A 20,107-nucleotide genomic window follows, 5' to 3' on the forward strand; every position below is an offset into this window, starting at 1 on the left:
TAACCTGAAACATAAGAAAATAAAAATAAAAATATATGGTCAGAGAAGGACATGGATTGTACAGCAAGGCTGAGATTTTTATAAGCAGCCATCTAAAATGCAATAAAACATCTCTCGTTTCACAATGCAGCAGACCACAGTAAAACCAACGAACATGCCATGATGGATTCACTAATTTTTAAGTAAATACCCCTGCATAGTTTCTCACTGCCCTTCCCTCAACATGCTGTACTTTATAAAAAATCAAGTCCAAGTTCAAAGAGAAAAAACAAGAAGAAAGACAGCATTTTTTTAAACAGCCCAGCCTCACAAATATGTACAGAATTTATGCATGTTTCAAGTGCTCTTTCTCCTTTTGCCAGAGGGTGTAATTAAGGGCCCATAGACAACTTCCAAACGGAGGCCAAAGAGAGTTTCGGGAGTTCAGCACCCTGACCATGCACAGGAATAGCTTGCCTGAAAAGGAATAAATAACTATCTTGGCAGGGAGCTCAGGGAAGAACAAGGAAGACAGAATCTCACATTAGAACCCACATTTCATAAAACGAAAATTCACTGGGTTGCCTAGAATCAATAAGAGCACAATCACGTGATGTGATAGAAGCCAGAGGAAGGCAGAAGGCCTGAACTTGAGGCTAGCTCCCTGGCAGATCAGTCGGTAGTCTGGTTCAATGAAGCTGGCAGAACTGGGTCTGACTGGGCCTTCCGGTTTACTTTTTCCTTCTCTGTTGTCAGAAACATTATGTATACACTATGTGCATTTCATTTTTGTTAAGTTACCTGTGAAGCAAGAACCCACTCGCAGCAGCTTAAAGATGGGTGGTAGCCTAATGTCCCCTACCATTTAACTCAGTGAGCGCATGCCCTAAGGCAGGGCAAGACTGATAGTGGGAAGCCACGGTTCCCTCGGTCCCTCTTGGTTCCCACCCGTTTGTCAAAGTGAGCCATGAGTCTTCCTGCTGCATAAGGGTGCATATTGTTTCCTACAAACAAGTCACTTACTTCAACTGGCGGCCACCTAAAAGAGCCTCTGGTGCAAAACAAAACCCAGTTCGAAGCAGGCGGGATTCTCCAAAGATAGCCACCACGGCATCTCCCGCTTGTAGATGCTCTTCTAAAGTGATCATGCCTCTGCCCCAGTGAGAAAAGGGTCTATGCCCCTTCCCCTTGAACCTAGATGGTGTTGTGACTTCTTTAACCAATAGAATTTGACAGACAGCACACTATGAGTCTTCCAAGGAAATGAAAGGCCATGTGGCTTCCACCTTGTCTTCCAAAACTTTAGCTTTCGGACCACTGAACCACCATGTAGGGAGTATGATGATTCCGAGACTGCCATTTTGCAGGGAAGCCCAAGCTACAGTGAGAAGCTACACGTAGGTACTCTGATCAACAGGCGGTATCAACGACCACGTGCATAACGTAAGACACCTCCAAATGATTCCACCTCTTAGACATTGAGACACTGCCAGGTGCTGAGTCTACTCAGTGAGGCCCCAGACAGCCGAGAGCAGAGACAAGCCATTTCCACTGTGCCCCATCTAAATTCTTGACCCGTAGAATCTTTGAGCAAAAAAGAAAAATACTTTATGTCTCTAAGATTTACAATGGTGTGTTATGCAGCAACAGTAACTGGAACACACTGTTTGGATGATCAAAGGTCATTTTAACTCTACGTATATTTTATCTCATACACTGACATGAGAAATTGAACCATAAGGAAGAAGGGATTCCCCTCTCTCTGTCCTACCTACATAACAGAGTTATTATAAAAAAGCAAGAAGATACTGTATTCATGAACTCTCAGTAAACTGCAGTATAACATGGACTTGTTAGTAACGACAGGATTTACCATTTCATAATGAAAAGAAGCCATCTGTTATTTCACTGATGTGAAATATGACAAGTGGGGAAAGACCAATATTTGAAATTCAAAACCAGTTCAACTTGAGGCTAAGAAGTGACCTTAATAATTGATAAGACAAGTCACCCTTGGCACACACCAGCAAGCCATCTCATCAGGTAGCAAACTGAGTCCAAATGTCATTTTTGCATCATCTCTTCCACACCCACGAGCAGTGAACAGTAGCAGGGAAGGGACAATGAGATTGGGGGAGGGGGGCGTGAACACCCCTGCAGACTTCTGAGTGCTCAGAGGAGAACTCACCTCCTAAACATAAAAACAGAATGAATAATGATGCCTACTGAAGTTGTCATTCTTCTTTTTCTAGGGCATTTTCAGCTCACACTGTCCTAACCACATTCTTCTCTACCTGTCCCTTCACTTCCGCCCTGGGGTAACTTGGACCTAACATAATCATTGGGCTCAAATATGCTCTAATCCTGTTTGGTTTTTCACTATCTCTTCCACATATTACCAATTATAGATTCCTTCACCAAGCATTTATTAAATGTCCCTATCGTGCTGATCTTTGTTGTAGGTGCTGGAAATACAGAACAGAACAAGACTTAACACAGTCCCTATTCTCACGGTACTTATATACTAGAGGGAGGGAGACAAAAACCAGTGAATACATAAACAATTAATAAAATAATTTCAAACAGTAGTAAGTACTACAAAGGAAGTTCCACCATGGGAGCCCTGGCCCGTTGGTGTGGCTGCCAGTACTTCTATTTCAATAAAAACTCGACAGGCTACAGGAGAGAAATGGTGATTGTACAGAGAAGGGCAGCTGGTAGGCCTGGGATGGGGTCTCTCACATAAAGACAAGGCTAGAAACCATCCTCTGTCTTCTTGAAGAGTTCCGTAATAAAATTAGAGATGTGTTATGATCAAATTCTGTTCAGAGAGGAAATTTGGGGTGGAATAATATTTTTTTTCTTGAATCTATCCCATGAACTTGTAAAAAAAATTTTGACAGAGAAAACAATGGTTTAACAAATAGAAGGCACAGACAAAGAACAGTGTTTTTACCCAAGGGGTTTTACATAAACCACAGGGTTTGAGACTGATGGGGAGGGAATTCTCCTTCCGCAGCACGTGAATGCAACTGTAGGTGTGAGACAACTGCATTGTTAATCACAGGAATATGGGTGTGTGGTGGTGGCGGGATGGGGACGGGGTGGGGGGGACAATCTATGGTGATTCTGGGAGCAGAAGGGGTTAACCATTGGAGATGTTTACCAATATTGTCCATTCTCTTTCTAGATCCATGGTATGACTGCTTTTCTCTATTTGATGTATACCTGCATTTCTCTATTCAGTATAAAGGTTGTTTTAGTCAGTGAATCGGGTGTGGAAGTGTCAGAGGCTCCAAGGAAGAGAGGGCCTTCGTGACCAAATTAGGGAGGCGGCTTGTGTCCCGCAAAGCTTCGGGACCAAAGGTCTACCCGCTCCACTCTGACGGCACTCAGGAGGCTTGAAGGAAAGCAGCAAGTACTATAAAGATACCAAATTTTGAAAGCTATCTAAGCCATTTTCTCTATCCAATTTAAATTGTTTTATACGTCCTTGTAGGAATTTCAGCATTTTTTTTATTCGAAAGGAAGTTATTGAAACACTAAATGCTAAGATACTTAACATAAACATAAACTGAAACATATCTTCGGTCTCCACTGTGAGCCTGGAGAAACTGACAACTGCCCACCACCTGTGACCTATCACAGGCAAGGAGGAGCAGATCTTGGAGGTCACTGTCACGGTCTCTCATTCAGTGATCTCCCTGCAGCTAGTGTACACAGTGGAGAACAGGAATGCTGTTTCTGAGGCCCAGAACTCATCATAAAAGATAAGGTGGATGAAACACAATCAAATAATAAACAAATACCTCATCTGGACTCATGCGTTCCAAATGCTCTTTCAGGTTTCTTACACTTCCAGGTCCAGGACACCAGCCCTGCGAACCTCTCAGAGAAAACACCCCAACGTTGGCACAGCAAAAGAAATGGCTCCATTAGGAGTTTGGATTTAAAAACCAAATATATTAGGTGGTGGCAATTAGACTCATTAAAGCTTTGTTATGTAATTCATAATTTTGTGCATATGCTATCTGCCACAAATATTTACATAAATAAATTCATTATTGTATCTCTAATATGTGCCTGAGACTCAAATTTTTGGTCAACAGGCACTCGTTAGCACCAAATAACCATTTAAATAGAACATTGTTTCCCACATAACTCTAAAGCAGGAAATAATCATTTAAGACCAAAATACAATATTAGATGAGGAAATTTACATTTAATTCCATTTGGGAGGAATAAGCAGAATTAGCGGACTCAATCTCTGATGCCTTCTGCCATCATTTCTGGCACTGGACTGGTACCTTTCAGGCTTCTCTTATCAGAATTCAACACAACAAATACACTGAAAGCTGTTCACGCATTTTAGCCTAATGTTTTTGATGAAATTATAAACCTTGTATATCACACATTTGAATGGAAAAGGTGCCATCAAAAGATATTATGAATTAATCCCTGGCTGGCGTAGCTCAGTGGATTGAGCGCGGGCTGGGAACCAAAGTGTCCCAGGTTCGATTCCCAGGGTACATTCCTGGGTTGCAGGCCAGAACCCCCAGCAACCCCACATTGATATCTCTCTCTCTCTCTCTCCCCCCTCCCTTCCCTCTCTAAAAATAAATAAATAAAATCTTAAAAAAAGATATTATGAATTAGTGGGACTATAAATTTTTAAATTTAGGGTACCAATGTTGAAGAAGCACCTTATGCAGCAGGGCATGACTCTGGAAACTGATAAATATATAAAAATGCCCCCCAATTTTATTATCCTATAACTAGTTATTTACGTTAATGAGGAGTAATCTAAATGATATCATCAGCTTTCAAAAGTGTTTCTTGGCTGAGAGTATGGCCACGCGCCCAAAGTCTCCAGATACAGCAGAGCTCATCTACAATGTGAGTACGACGTACAGAAGTAAGATCCAAACCAAAATTCTCAACTCCCCGAGGAGCAGTCAGATGATCCCTGCCGGGTTTGGCTAATAAGGATAATTTTCCTGATTCGGGGGACTTTCCGGGCCCGCGTGAATGGGGCTGCTGTATACTTAACATGCTGCTATTTTCAGATTCAAAAGCACAGAGGAGAACTAACGTTGCTTGATCATTCTAGTTTCCTCAAATTCGTTTAACCACGAAAATCCTTCATACAACCACAGTCTTCTCCCTCTCACTGCGCTTCCCTTACGGTTTTCTACCGCTCATGATGCTAAGGCTCACACGAACCTGCGAAGAGCATCTTACACGCTCCAGTTCAGAGCTGCAGCGAATACAGAGGATTTTTTTTTCTGAGCATAGAAAAAGCCTCCATAGAAGCAGACTCACAAAGTCACTGAAGATTTTGCTTTTCCTCATTGGAATATTTACTTTGCAAATCTACCAATCTCTCTTATAAATGAAGCATTACATGAAATCCTGAGAGGGAGGTGGGCGCCCCGTGAAACCCCAAGAGCTGCCTCCGGAACACTTGAGAACAAGTTATCGAGCTAAATTTATTGTGCACGCTCCTCACATTTTGACACCAGTGTTTGGGAAGCAGACATTCTGGCAGACAGGCCACCTGACTGCCCTGACAAGCTGGATGACAAACTTCACAGAAACAGTTCTACCTTGGACACTTAGGCAGCCTGCGCTTTGCCGCTTTGAAATAAAACAAAACCAACCCAAACAAAAATGCCCCAGGCGACAGTGTAGGCCACAGAACTGGTGCCAGAAATCCGGGCAGGACATTGCTAGCAAAGGAATGTCATCTTTTCAATATGGAACAAGGAACAAGGCTTTAATGGGGCAGGGCTGCCAGAACCCCAGCTTTTCCCCTTCACCCCAGACAATGCTAGCATTGTGCAGGCGGCGGGGGGTGCATACAGATTTCTACTCCTCTCTCTAGACTTCTTTTCAGGGATGAGTTCTAGGGTCCACAGAACGAAATTGTCCTGTTTCTGGCATTGCTTACCCAGATGACACATCCAGCCGCCTTGCTGAAGCGGAAAAATACTGAACGACAACAAAAAGACACAGCTCATAAACGGAACACAAGAAATTCCAATCCCAAAGAAACTATTATGGTAAGAGAAGCTCAGCAACGAGGAAATATCTAGAAAGATGTGCGGTTTTCATGGCATGCGCTGTGTCGGGCTAGTATGATTCTTGCGCATAAGGACACATATTTCTGGTACAACATGAAAATAGAAGACAGCTATTTCATCTGGTGCTCCACAAAAGGGGCACCAATCTGTTTCCAAAGCTGCAGCAGGAACTGGCTGTGTAGGTCTTAATAAGAGACATATGTCAGTCTCCAACTGTTTGCTTGCTGAAGGGATTTTCTGGGGTCATTCTGGCTATCAGCAATGTCTCTGCCTGTGAGCTGCCACTGGAATCTCACCCCTGGGAAAGGTCTCACTCCGCTGGGGCCAGCCTTCCCGGTCTCTCAAGAGGGCAAACAGAACTTACGACGAACACGAAGATCTTTAGAATCACAGACTTTGGTTTCATACGATTCAGGAAAAAGAAGGGCAGGAACACATCCAGGTTAGTTTCCACAATACATATTTCAGTAACAGAATCAGATTGTAGATAAAGGTCATGAAGGGGAGATCTTTGTCCTGTAAACTCTTAGTTTCCTCACCTGGGAAGTAAAGGGGCAAAAACTGATTCCACCTACTTCTCTACTTGCTATGAGGGTCGCATACGAAACCTAAGGCGGAAACTGTTAGGTCTTCGCCCAATTCATTATCTCTCTCTATCATAATAGGTCTGTACCTGGGCACGTGGCCAGGGCACATCTCTCGCCGTGGGTTTCAGTGCTGTGAGCAGCCGTTGCCAATGAGGTCTGCCCTCCACACCCTGGGCTTTAAGAAGCAGGTGTGCTGCCTCCTCCACGCTCTCTTTCCTCCTCTAGAGGATGCTAAGGACCTAGTGGGCGCCAAGCTGAAACACTGGACGGGGCCTCACCTACCAGTCACTGCGTGAAATACCAACCAGGAATACGTGCCTTGAACTGTTGTCGGAGATGGAAATAGACTGTATGAAACATGGCACATTTTGGAGTTTTCTTCCTTGTACTGTGGCTGAGCTCAGTCTAATTTAATTCCACATGGGAGAAGCACTTAAGAAACATGAAGAGGCATAGGAACGTAAGACAGTTTTATTGTTTCTATGGTTTTACGCGGTTAACGCAGGTGGAAGGAGAGGCTGCCTTACACAGTGGGACGACCAGGGACCCACAGCCGTGTCCTTGTGGACAGAAGTACAGGGGCTGCTAAGACGGGAGGATCTTCCCAGGCCATTTCACTTCCTATTACTGCTTTCCAAGAGTTCTCCCAGGAAAACGAAATAGAATTGGAAGCTTTCTATTTAACCTCTCTAGCAAATGGTTGAGAAAGAGAGAGGGCTAAAAACACTCACCTCCCAAAAGTACCTAAAGCATCACCTATGATGATGTACATTATTTTATTTAAAAAGAAATTATTTTCAGTCATAATTTACTGAATTTTTTGGACTGTTAAGACACACCGGACCACAAGATGCACCTAGGTTTTAGAGGGGGAAAATAGGAAAAAAATTTCGAAGCAAAAAATGTGGTAAAATATTTAATAACATAAATAACATAGGAACCCCAACATTGAGCCAGGTAAGGTACATTCAGACTATAAGATGCACCCTATTTTTCCTCCCAAATTGGGGGAGTGTGTCTTACAGTCCAAAAAGTACGGTATATCACTCTCAGAAAGCCCAAAAGTATACTTCTATTTCTCTGACGAAAATACATTGTTTTTTTGTTGTTTGGTATAACTGTAATACATTGGCACAATTCATTTTTAGATGATGGTTGGTCCCTAGGAATTTTGTAAAAGTAACTTATTTTGCTCTTCATTTGCTTTAAATCAGAAAAGTGTTGATTTTGGTGATATTTTTTTTTAAAAAATTGACCAAAACTTCATGAAACAGATTTAAGATCTCATTGGGTAGGGAGCCATTTTCCAATCAACTGGTTAACTATGGATACTGGAAACTATTTCTCTACTGTACATCAAAGGTAAAACCTTGACCAAAAATTACAGGCTTTCAGCTTGTTTAATAAACTAAAACAGCTAACGAAAGTGGTCTTGATATTTTAAAACAACAACGTAAGCATTTAAATAAGCATTTATGAACTTTTAACTATTAAAAGATTTATAAACTACTTAAAACCACCAACTTAAACAAACTATTATCATCCGGCCAACACACACACACAAGCAGAAATAGAGGGTTGCGGGCAAACTCAGAATTCACTCTCCACTTCCTGTTTATTTATGCATCAGAAGAAAAAAAAACAGACAGATTTTCCTGCCTTTTCAACCCAAAATGATTTCTTTATTTAGAATAACATTTATCCAGAAGAAAAAAAGGGAGTTTTTTTCTCTTGTAGGAACTGTTAACTAGGAAAGTCCAGATTGCTATCTCAGCTGTTTCGATGTGGCTAAATTGGGAGGTAAATTCTCGTTGTTGAGATTTTTACTTTCTTTAAATCACTAAGATCTTACAGCATTCTTGAGTATATATTCCAGTTGCTAGTCCTTAACAGTTAGCTTATAGACAATTTGGAAGAGAATAGCTCTTTTGCAGTGAAGGGTTAACTCTGAGGTGGAAGGAAGAAATTACTAAGAAAACGAGCTGGACTTTAGCCACCAAAGGCCTTGACCTGTTTAGAAAATTTCACAAAAGTTTCCACAAATGTACCATCACAAATCCTACATAATGAAATGTAATTCACTACACAATTAGAATATATCAACGTATATTACTATGCGCATTACTACATAGTTACATCTGCTTTGTTACGTGTCATTTATTTCTATATTAATCACTATATATTTAGGTCTAGTTTCTGATAAAAGTGCTAATGCATTGAGGCCCTACTATGTGCAGAGCATTGTATGTACAAGGCACAGATAACGAAGCTGTGGTGAAGGACCTGCTTCAGCCCTCCTGAAGTTTATAGTCTGACAAAAGAGGCTGATTTCAAACAAATGAGTCCATAAATAATGAGTTGATTACAGTTGTGTTAAGTGCTACAAAGGAGAATAGAAAATTTAAACACAGAGATCTGGCCTGCGGGGTTCTACAGAAGGCTTCCCGGAGGAAATAATAGGTAACAGTCTCAGCCCAGTGTCTTTCACGCCTGGCTCACCCCCCGCTGTTTGCAGAGGGCTGTGCAAAACTCACATTAACAGAGTGGGGGAGTTCCCATCGTCCCACCAAATTGTTATAGGCTGTTTCAAGTTCTCTTGTTTTCCTGTTCATTGGCAACTTTGCCTGGAATACTGTTCTCCCCTTCCTCATCTGAAACACATTCACACATCTATCTACAAAATTGTCTCTGCTACAAAGCCTTTCCCAGAATGGGGCAGAGCAGGTGAGGCCCCTTCTCTGAGCCCGTCAAGCACTGTAACCATGAGAATCCCAGAACAAGGCCTGTGTACTGTTTATATTTTTGCCCATTCATTCATCGGTTTGAAAGTAAATAGTTACTATGTACCTCGTATTTAACAGGCACTGTTCTATGTACTTTCTAAACACTGGGACACAACATTGCGAACAAAATGCATACAAACCTTTTATATTGCACATATATGATTTAATTCTGTTTTAATTTTGATTTTGTCTTTGTAGAATGGGGATTAAACGACAGATCTCCTACCTGCTTCAGAGTGATATGTAAAGACTTAAAGGATAGGTCAGTTCAAGGACTTTATGTTACATGAGCTGAAGACAATGTGATCTAAGGTTCCCTCCCCTCATTTCTTGTACGATTTCATGGAGCCACAAATTACAATGCAATGCAAAAGCCAGCTTGGGTACTGGCTTCACAGGAAGATGCTCCCTGAGTGTGAGCGGGAGGCTCTGAGCCTTGGCCATGAGGACAAGCCAAAGCACAGTCTACTCCGATGCGACCTTGGCTCACAGCTCCGGAAGTTTGTGTTTTCAACTTAGAAATTTGAAATTTAAGCAACAAAATAGTCTGTCTTCAGAAAAACCCGAATAATTTTTAATTCTTATACCTAGAGCATATCTTATAGAAAGCACTTAATATCTGATGAATGAGAGAATAAATAAACTCTCCATTGTTGGTTGATTTCAGTAAGGAGAGCAGCTCTTTGGGTCTATAAGGGGACCTACGACTGTGGTTCAAGGACTATAATAATGAACTTGATGGCAGGCTTCACAGTTCAGTTTTAGCTACTACAGCACGCAGATGTCTTGTTTTCGTTATTGCCTTTACTTATGTCACGTTGTTCCTGGGGCCCGACACGGCAGCAAACCCCTAAGCAGAAGCAACTGTCAGGGTGGGCAAAGCCAAAAATGTTCTCCAAACAGAGCATCATGTTCATGTGTACCCACGCCCATTAAAAACAAAAAAAAACAATGTCATTTGAAATGGCCTTGGTCAAATAAAATCACTAGGCACATTTACAGTATTTAATAGAAGTTCTAAAATTAAGTACAGACATCCATCTTCCTGATTGCAAAACTTTTTGTGCCTGACCACACTACTTGCTGTGTGCCAGGAAAAAAAAAAAAAAAAAAACCAGACCAGTAGCTGAACACTGTCATGGAGATGAGGGCTCCCTCCTTCAGAGGCAAGAAAAACAAAGGCAGATGAGAAAAATGGACAAAATTAGCCCTGAGGGACCAAGGGGGCTAGTGGAGTTTAAACTCCTAAAGGCTGCTTTAAATAGAAGGCTACCAACGTGACCTTCAGCAGGCATTTCCTCTGCGCCCCAGCGGAGAAGGCACGCCATCGCGCCGGCACCCGGCCTCGCCCCAGGGGCCCTGCATGTGGGCTGGGCCGTGGCTCCCAAGTGCTGGCTTATGGATGGGAAGTTTCCACCCAGCAGTGGCGAAGCAGAGAGAACAAGGACAAAGCACCGGTTGGGCTGGGAGCGTGCCCATGGGTGGGTCCTCTCTGCTCACTGTCCCTTCTTAGGAAAAGACTGACTTGTGAGCTCTTCCTCTCCTTTTTTTTTAAACATTTCATTATAAAAATGTCATTTCTTTTTGAAATGATCAAAACAATAGAGGTGTTTTACTTTTACATATGCCCCCATCCATTCTTGTTTTTAATCTGCTGCCCAATGAAACCCCCAATCTAGACCGTAACACACCACTGCTTCCCACCTTCTGTTTCGGAGTGGCTGGAGCAATGAGGTGTTTTCCAACAGGCACGGGATTTCAATTGCAGCCCAAGGCAAGCTGTGTGATGTTGGTCAAGTTTCTTAACTTCTCTGAACCTGTTTCCCCCTCTGTAAACTGGGGATTATAAAGCCTACCCCCTGCTGTGCTGCGGTGAGAATTAAGTAAAGTACGGGTACAAAATGCCCAAATGCCTGGGTTGGTGTTTTCCTTCTCCCCAGACTTGCAAACACTGGGGACCCCCACGCCATGTGAGCCAGTCCTAACAAGAAATGACAGGCAACGAGTCCCAGTTCAATTGCCGGGTTCACTGTTTTAGCGTTCGCATATTTGCGATAGCACTTAGTTCAAACGTGTGGATTTGCTTTTGTTTAACAGCCTTGCTGAGCCCAGACAAGTTCATGGGCACCGAGCAGAGTAGGAGAAATGGCCCCAGAATCCAGTGTTCGGTTTCTGACCTAAAATGCTTCCCCTTCCTACTCACACAGCTGGTTCCACTGCGGCCCTGAGAGCTCAGTGACCCACTGTCAGATCAGGTGCCCTGCAATTATTCTTCGCCCGACCATCCTGTTCATTTCCTTCCAACTTTGAATTGTTTACATCTGCCCTCCTGTACTAGACAGTAAGTTCCAAGAGGAACTTGTCTCTCGTGTTCACTGTTGTGTCTCCAGCACCTGGCACAGGCCTTGAAACTTAGGTGTTCAATATATGCATGCGGAAGGATGATGGAATGGTGAACACAGATGTCGCAAGAGACTTACCCATGACACTGAAAATAATAGAAGACAGCGTATGATCAAAGGCCAGCTCTGGTACACTCAGCCTTTGTCAAGGTGACCTTGCTACTTTTCCTCTTAAGGAATGCAGCCCATTCCTCCACCCACTGAATCTAGACTTGACAATGTAACTGCTTTGGCCAACGGGATGTTAATAAATGTGATGCAACCAGGGGTTTGCCCACTGGGGATGTCTTCTCTTCCTGATGGGAACCCATGCACCACCACGTGAACAAGTCCAGGCTGGGCTAACTTGTGGGCAAAGGACAACGTGGGAAGAGGATACGGTCATCCCACCGAAGTCCTAGCCACGTGAGTGAGGTCACCCTAGCCCGGCCGGCCCACGCCAAGCCAGCCCAGATAAAAAGACCTACACAGAATTATATCAAATAGTAAATGTCTACTGTTTTAAGCCAGCAAGCATCTGAGTTATTTGTTAAGCAGGGAAAGCTCACTGATATAGCAGCTCATAGAATGCATTCCCCAAAGCACTCCAAAATAAGATGCCAGGTGCTTTCTTATGAGAAAATAACTAATTTCTCCGACTTCGTGAGATAAGGAAGTGGGAGCTGAGTGAGAACAAACAGGTGGAGGAATACTACCAGACAGGGCGAGTGGCCCTGGAGCACCTTCCACGGAGCCCTGGGCAAGTCGACATCACCTCTCGTTAGGCGACTCTCGTGCTTCTAAGAGGTGGGGAGGGGGAGCCGCGGTCCCAAGCCTGCAGTCCACCAGAATCGGCTGCCCTGCCATCTTTGGCATGAGTGCTCTGGACTATTGGTTCTAAATTTTAGAAATTGTAAGAAATAACGCACCACCATGTATGCTTTAGCAGAAGTCATGGTACTGGACCCAAGGGCCAAAAGTGAGCTACTGCTTGTTTTTAAGTAAAGTTTTACTGGAACGTAGCCGTGTCCATTCTTGGACACATTGTCTATGGCTCCTCTCACGCTGCAGTGGCTGAGTTGAGTAGCTGCAACAGAGACCACACAGCCTTCAGAGCCTAAAATATTTACTATCTCACTCTTTACAGGAACAATTTGCCAGCCTCTTTGCCAGAGTGATCAGGGGAGCTTCCATGGAACGGCTGGGTCTTCGGCTGAGTCTTGAAGGAAAGAGACAGTGTTCGTTTCGATATAAAGGAATGGGGAATTGCTGAGAGAACATTACGAGAAAGGATACTAAGATTGTAACTGATGTTACATCATGGCGTACAAAAGTCACTATAATAAGTTAAAGCTCATACAGACAACGACCAAGCACATCATATACCACTTAGTGTGTGCCAGGTATTATTCCCCTTGCCTTGTAGTTATTCATGTTATCCTCACAACAATATCATGAGTCAGGTGGTATTAACTATCTCCATTTTTCCAAGAGAAAAAAGGGACACAGAGTTAAAAATGCCTTCCCAAAGTCACAACGCTAGCAAGTGCCAAGCTGGGATTCACTCCAGGCTCCACACTTCCTAAAAGATACAAAAATGGAAAGGTGAAATATGATGAAGGCCAAAGTGTGGTATACATGCCAGCTACGAGCCATGAGACTGTTTCTTACATGAAAATCAGCTTTATTACTTCATATTGTTAAACCTTGCTGGCTAACCACACCACAAGTTCACTTTACATACTCTTTGTCCTCTGCAAAATATTGTCATGGGTCCGTTGGAAATCCCCAAAACGGGACATCCCTCTAGCACATGCAATGGTTATGTTGCTGGGGTGGTCACCAGGGTGATGCTGTGTCAACAGAGCAGCCACCGGCCATTCCCAAAGGTGGACCACAACCTACTCATTAAACTCTGGCCCTGAGACCGCCACCTGGTTCCTAAAAGGACAGAGGTTCTCTCTCCCAAACAATAATCAATAATAAGCTCAGCCCAGTAATGAGAGGCAGCAGCCACCTCCTTAAGAAGGCCATCATTTCTTCAAATTATCACCTGGGTGCTGTTTGGGTTCCAACTGGGGAGCAGAGGCTCTCAGGCCAGAGTAGTGATTTCTGATCTCCAGCCAAAGGATGGGCCACCTCTTCTAGGTCAACCAGGGGCCTAGGCTGCCCAAAGTGGTATCCAGCAGGGGACCCATTATGTATAACCAAATTAAATATAGGCAGGGTTCCAGCAGAGAAGCTGTCTCTTGACTCATCTCCTTATTTTCACAAGGAAGACATTCTAATAGATAGTTTCCAGTAAGATTAGCCTTTACAAAATAACTGGGCTTAAATTTATGTACCTTTTCTAGAGGGCATTGTGGCCATTTGTATCAAAAGCCATAACACTGTATAAAGCCAATGACCTTGAAATTCTATTTGTATCTATTTGTAACTCATTTATCCCAAAGAAATAATCAGATATATACGTAAAGTCTACGCATTAAAGCATTAGCTATGAGAAACACTAGAAACATACTCATTACCTAACCATAGGTAATGAATTAAATACATTAAAACCAGTGTGCAAGGTAAAAGTCCATTTTGGTAGAAAACAAACAAACAAAAATAACAAAAATAGCAACATCATGTACTCATAGAAAAACAGGGTTAGTAGGGGGTGTTTTCTCCTAGGGTAGAACTATGGTTGTTTTAATTTTTGTACTTTTTTATACAATAAATTCAGCATTGTGTTGGTAATTTTAAGAAATTATAATAATTTATTTTGTTTCGGGGGGTACTACATTGTACTTTTGCATTCTCATGTTTTTTAGTTCTGTGAATTTCGGCGCTGTATTTTTCCAGCAAGCGAAAATGCAGACCCGTCTCTGCCAAAGGGAAAAGGCAGTTCACACTTTCAGAGACCCACCCACAAGACAAAACTCCTCCAATCTGACAACTAACTGGCTGGCGAGCTGATCTGACCTTAAACTGGGCTTACGGCTCTGTTAAAAAGGTTTATCATAACATGACTGGAAACAGCTTAACCAAGTTCATCAAAGTTTCCTGAGGTGACGTGGGTTTTGTTTTTGTTGGTTTTTTTCCTAAAAAGAATCAGCATCCTAAATTCAAACAAGCGATTTGGAGAATTAGCGAAGGGCTGATTAAAACGGGGTGTGCCAGGCAGATTGTGAAACGGCTCTCACGCGCAGGGCCTGGGACTGGCACAAGAGACGCGCTTGGTAATGTCTTTCCCAGGACATGGCGGGATCAGGGAAGCTGAGTCATAATAAACCTCATTGAGATTTCTGGACACGAGATGAGTTCAAAGTTTTAGAAATAAAGGAGTATCTTTTCATTTAACTTTCAAATAAGTATTAGAAAATTATTTTTATATCACACAACAAAATATTCAAATGCCCAAAAATATGGGACAAAGTGAACCGGCATTCTGCAGCTATCTCAAACCTCAGGATAAATTTAGATTTATCTAGAGGTTCCCAATAATGAAGCAATAATTAGACACACAAATGTGTTGCTTTCTTTCCAGCTGCCGACTGGTGGCTGTATTAACGTCCCTGGCCACTGTATCTGAAACCACTGCAGGAAAGCAAGCGCCTTTCAAACAACCAGCACAATGCCAGAGGCAGAGAAATGCGCCTAAGTCGCTCAGGAATTTCCCCAAACTGGTCTTGCCTTGTAAAATAATACATGTTTATTCAAACAGTTCGAAGGAAGGGAAAGCACACACAGTTTCGTTGAGGGGCTGAGTGACATTTATGTGTTTGTTCAACCTACATCTTGAAGTCCCCGCTGTGTGACAGATTGCGTGGGAGATGCTGGGCACCAGAACTAGAGGCCTCTCCACTCTGTGTTCACAGGCAATTAGACATGCAGTGTGACAGAGGGAATGTAAAAAAAAAAATCCTCAACTTCCTCTCCCTGTGTTCCTGCCTCTTATGTGACTTTGCAACTCCTTGAATTAAAAAGTTGAGTTTATGTTCTTACCTCCTGAGTCTGGACTGGCCTTATGACTTGCTTTGGCCCACATGATATGTCAGAAGCGACAGGGTGCCCCTTCGGAGCCTAGGCCTTCAGAGAGAGACCTGTGTGCCCCAGGTTTCTCTTCTGCCTGTGCAAATAGCCAAGGCCAGCCCACTGGGAATGAGAGACTGCATGGAGGAGCATGGAGCTGAGGGCCCCAGCCAACAGGTAGTCCCCGCAGAGGAAGAGCTGATGGACAAGCCTGCAGCTGACCAGTGATGCACGATGGAGCACAACTGAGACCGGATGAAGCAGCAGAAGGAGCCTGGCCTGAGGTGCCGGCCCCAAGAACTATAGGCTAAATACTGGGTTGGCCCAGAAATCCGCTACGTTTTTTCCATACGATGGGTCTCACAGTGCTTCCTTGTCTTTAACTTCATTCAAAACCATTTTGTTAGATTGTATTGGGACAACTGTGACAACAGCATGCATTCTAAAAAACGTATCAAAATTGGTGAATTTTTGTGCAGCCATTTTAGTATTGAAGATGGAAGAAAATATGCAAAATTTTCAGCATACTGTGCTTTCTATTTCAAGAAAAATAAAAACGCAACTGAGATGCAAAAAAGAAAGATTTGTGAGTGTACAGAGAAGGTGCTGTGACTGATCGAACATGTCAACAGTGGTTTGTGACGTTTCTTAGTATTATTGATATTTTGGCCAAATAATTCTTTGGGTTTTATGCACTGAAAGATGTTTAGCAGCACCCCTGGCTTCTACCCACTAGAAGCCAATAGCAGTACACAGCCACCATACTGAAAATATCCAAATCAATGAAGTTATTGGTGAAAATGAAAAATGTGTCTTTATTTTACAGAAAAAAAAAACATAATGGACTTTTCTTGGCCAATCCAGTAAAAAGCTACTGTTTTAAGCCACTTGGTTTTAGGATGGTTTGTCACACAACAGTGCCTAAACAATGCACACAGAAACAACAAGTGCTAACTCTGATAAAGCCAAATACAAAAATGCCACACAGCACCTGATGGGAGCACCTGTGACATTATTCCCACGTGTTTACAATTACCAGTGAATCCTGCGATTTAGGCATATAAACCACAGGCCTGAACACCCATCGGAGAGAGCATAAAGAAACTGTGTATCTGGGGAAGGGCTGGCTCTAGGCAGCCACAGTTCCTTTGAAAAACTGTCTGTGGATGAGTTGGATTTGCCTGGAAAGTGATTGTTTCTTTTCTCTCTCTAAAAAAAAGCAGCCCTTTCACTCAATTAAGCCTGTTGGACTCGATAACAATTGTCTAGCTTGATTCAAAGCAGCCATATCCTCTCTGACACATGTTCAGCCTCCAGTACTCGGTCGGCTGGAATTTTAAACCCAGTCCCCCTGAATTTATGACATCCACACAGTAGCAAGTCCCTACAGGCTGAAAATCAAACTGTGATTCAAAGGCCACAGGGCCGAGGAAACAGCCAGAAGATAAATCCCAATTTCAACCTTGGATTCTCTGCAAGTTGATTCAGTGGCTTGTCAGTCACATTTAAAAATAAAACAAAACTACAGACACACCAGACGGCATGTTTTAAGGAGAAACAGGATGATGCTTCTCAGAACTCCTTCGAAAGGCTCTTGCTACCTAGAAAGGACTGCTCTGTGTTATTTAAAAAGGGCCCTTCAGTATTTGGCCCCCATCAATCATTTGCAGGAGTTTCTAAATTTTTCACTAATGAGATAGAAGAAAGAAATCAAACCATGAAACGCAAGCGAGGCCACCGCCCTGGCTGAAGGTGATGGGACAGGAGTCCAAGCGGCCCATTTCTGGAGCCGGGGAGGTCGCCTTCGCTGAGCACGTGGAGAAGGAGCGTGCACCGGGCTGCGCCGGGCGCAGGGCCGGGGGTACTCACCTTACAGCCCTCGCAGGCGCTGACCCCATAGTGGTAGCCGGAGGACTTGTCCTGGCAGACGAAGCAGGGTTTGTACACCCGCGGGGGAGGAAGCGGAGACGGAGGGCTCGGGACCAGTTCCTCGGAGCTGGTGCTCTGTGTTTCAATCGCTACGATGGGGAAAGAGAGAAAGTGGGTTTCAGTTCTTTTCTGTGTATCGGTGAAGGCATAGGCCTCTGCTCCCCGTTCAGCGGTAACACTGGCAGAGATAGGCCCACAACGCCGGTCCCTGTGGCAGGCATGGCAGCGGGGACACTGACTCAGAGGGGGTGCTCTGCTGTTTACAAAGCAATCCTGGTCGTCTCTCTCATTGTGCAGGAGGTGACTTGACTGCCATTTTACCCTCAAGAGAGACAGAGTCAGAGGCGTGCAGTGACTCGTCCGGGACCAGCAGGGCGGGGGTCAAGCCAAATCACCGAGTCAGATCTTCACACCGCAAACCCCAGGCTGTTGCCCCTCTTCTGTTTCTGCTAGCTTCTGATTCAGTTAGAGCCTCGGAAATAACTTGTTTGACTCTGTTGCTCAATTACCCAAAAGCCAAGTTCCTGAGCACAATGAAGAAGATGCCCAAAGTTGCCACTCAGCAAGTGTACGGGGAGGGCCTCTGGCATGTGTCCTAACTGATCTTCATTAACAACAACAACAACAACAACAACAACAACAACAATAATACTGGCAAGACCTCTGCTTCTGAAAGACTGCTCTCTGGACCCACAGCATCAGCGCCCCTTCAGAACTTATTTGAAAACGTACTTACCAGGCCCCAGCTCAATGGAACCAGAATTTACATTTTAACAACCCCCCCCCCCCCCCCCCCCCCCCCCCGCAGCAGACCAAATGTACAATTAATGCTTGAGGAGCACTGCTTTATGCTCGTCATGGCCTAGAGTCATGTTGCTTGCTCTTTATTCTGGATTTAGAAGTACAAAATTCCTCTCTTTCATTGTTCAACCACCCAAATTCCACGGGAAATAGGCATTCATAAAACTTAATACTCAGGTATTCTCCATTTCCTACTCTACGTACCAAGTCAAAGCAAGGCCCAGCCCTGTTCCTATCACAGGCAAAAAATGCTTATAAAGTATGATGGGTACGGGGAAAGAAGTGATGGGAAGTAATCAAATAATGTTCCAGAATCTTCCAACCTTCAAATCTCTTGACAACATACAGAAGGTTCCCCAGAGTATAAAATTTCCAGCTGTCCCACTGCCCACAGTCTCCCGGGTTAAGGCATTCTGCGGACTGAACTGTCCCACAGGCGAGCTTCCAGCCTCTGCAGCCGAGGCGCCCCCCAGACGTGCTGTGTCAGTCCTCATCTCGCAGTCCCGCTGCCGCACCAGGCTAGGAGCCCACCTCAGCTACATCAGTGGCCTCTTCACTGTCCCTGCTCCTCTACGCTGGAGTCCATTCTTCAAACAAGCAGTAAGGTAACTGCTCCAAACGTTAATAGCAGTCCCTGTGGCTTACCTGTTTAAAGCTGTCCAATAGTCACCAATTAGATCAAAGCTCAGCTCCTTCCTCACTAATGCTCTATGCAGCTCTCCATGATACGGCCCAAGAGCAACAGCAGTGATTGTCCTAACTGATAGGCTTCCCAGGACTTGCCTTCTATTCCACCTCTGGGACAGGCCAAGCTCTCACACCATCTTAGGGCAATTGCACACTAACCACTTCTCCTACCCGGACATTCTGGGACCTTCAGCTGTCTGGTTCCTTTTCATCTCTTTGACCTTAGAGCAAATGTTACCTTCTCCAAGGTGACTCCTGCAAGTAAAATGATCTATGCCATTCCTTACTCCTGGACACTATAGCCCATTATTTTATTTTCTATAAAACTCTCTAATTCTACATTTAGGAAGTTTGTGTATAATTTTATTTTATACCTCTGCCATACCCTCAAGTGTGGGTTTAGTGAGGCCAAAGAACTTACCTACCTTGTTTACAATGTGTTCTAGGCCCAGAAGAGGTCCTAGCACATGGTAGCTAAGTAATCAATAAATATTTGTTGAATGAATACATAAACTTTTTCTTCTTTCATTACAAACACTAAGTGCTCCTCTAAGTCCATAAATTATAAAATTGGAAATCAAATAGCTTTCATAGGCTCACTTGCCTACTTTAAAAAGTAATTAATCATCCCTTTGGACTAGAATGAACTATTATTGTAGTATTTTTATAATTCAGAAGAATCTTGGAATGAAGTCATTAGAGTAGCTCAGGTCTAGTAGATAAAACTATTGGAGTCTTCACTGGTTAGAACTCAGGGATCTGGAACGAGAGAGCCCCTGCTTGGGACAGCCTGGCACAGTCATGTCAAGTGCTCTACAGATGGGCTGGCATCTGAGGTGTCTCGAAGGCTTATCAAATGC

General features: G+C 43.6%; 1 protein-coding gene across 4 annotated transcripts in view; it reads right to left on the reverse strand.

The window, feature by feature from the left end:
• RARB (retinoic acid receptor beta) overlaps positions 1–20,107 on the reverse strand; it is a 359,212-nt gene that overhangs the window by 113,491 nt on the left and 225,614 nt on the right. For all 4 annotated transcript variants that reach the window (XM_028517843.2, XM_028517844.2, XM_028517847.2 and 1 more), the window contains exon 2: positions 17,700–17,848. In XM_028517843.2, the coding sequence (XP_028373644.1) occupies positions 17,700–17,848 (149 nt within the window). The remainder of the gene's footprint in view (positions 1–17,699; positions 17,849–20,107) is intronic.

Source organism: Phyllostomus discolor, chromosome 7 (assembly GCF_004126475.2).
Source record: "Phyllostomus discolor isolate MPI-MPIP mPhyDis1 chromosome 7, mPhyDis1.pri.v3, whole genome shotgun sequence".
NCBI classification, from domain to species: domain Eukaryota; kingdom Metazoa; phylum Chordata; class Mammalia; order Chiroptera; family Phyllostomidae; genus Phyllostomus; species Phyllostomus discolor.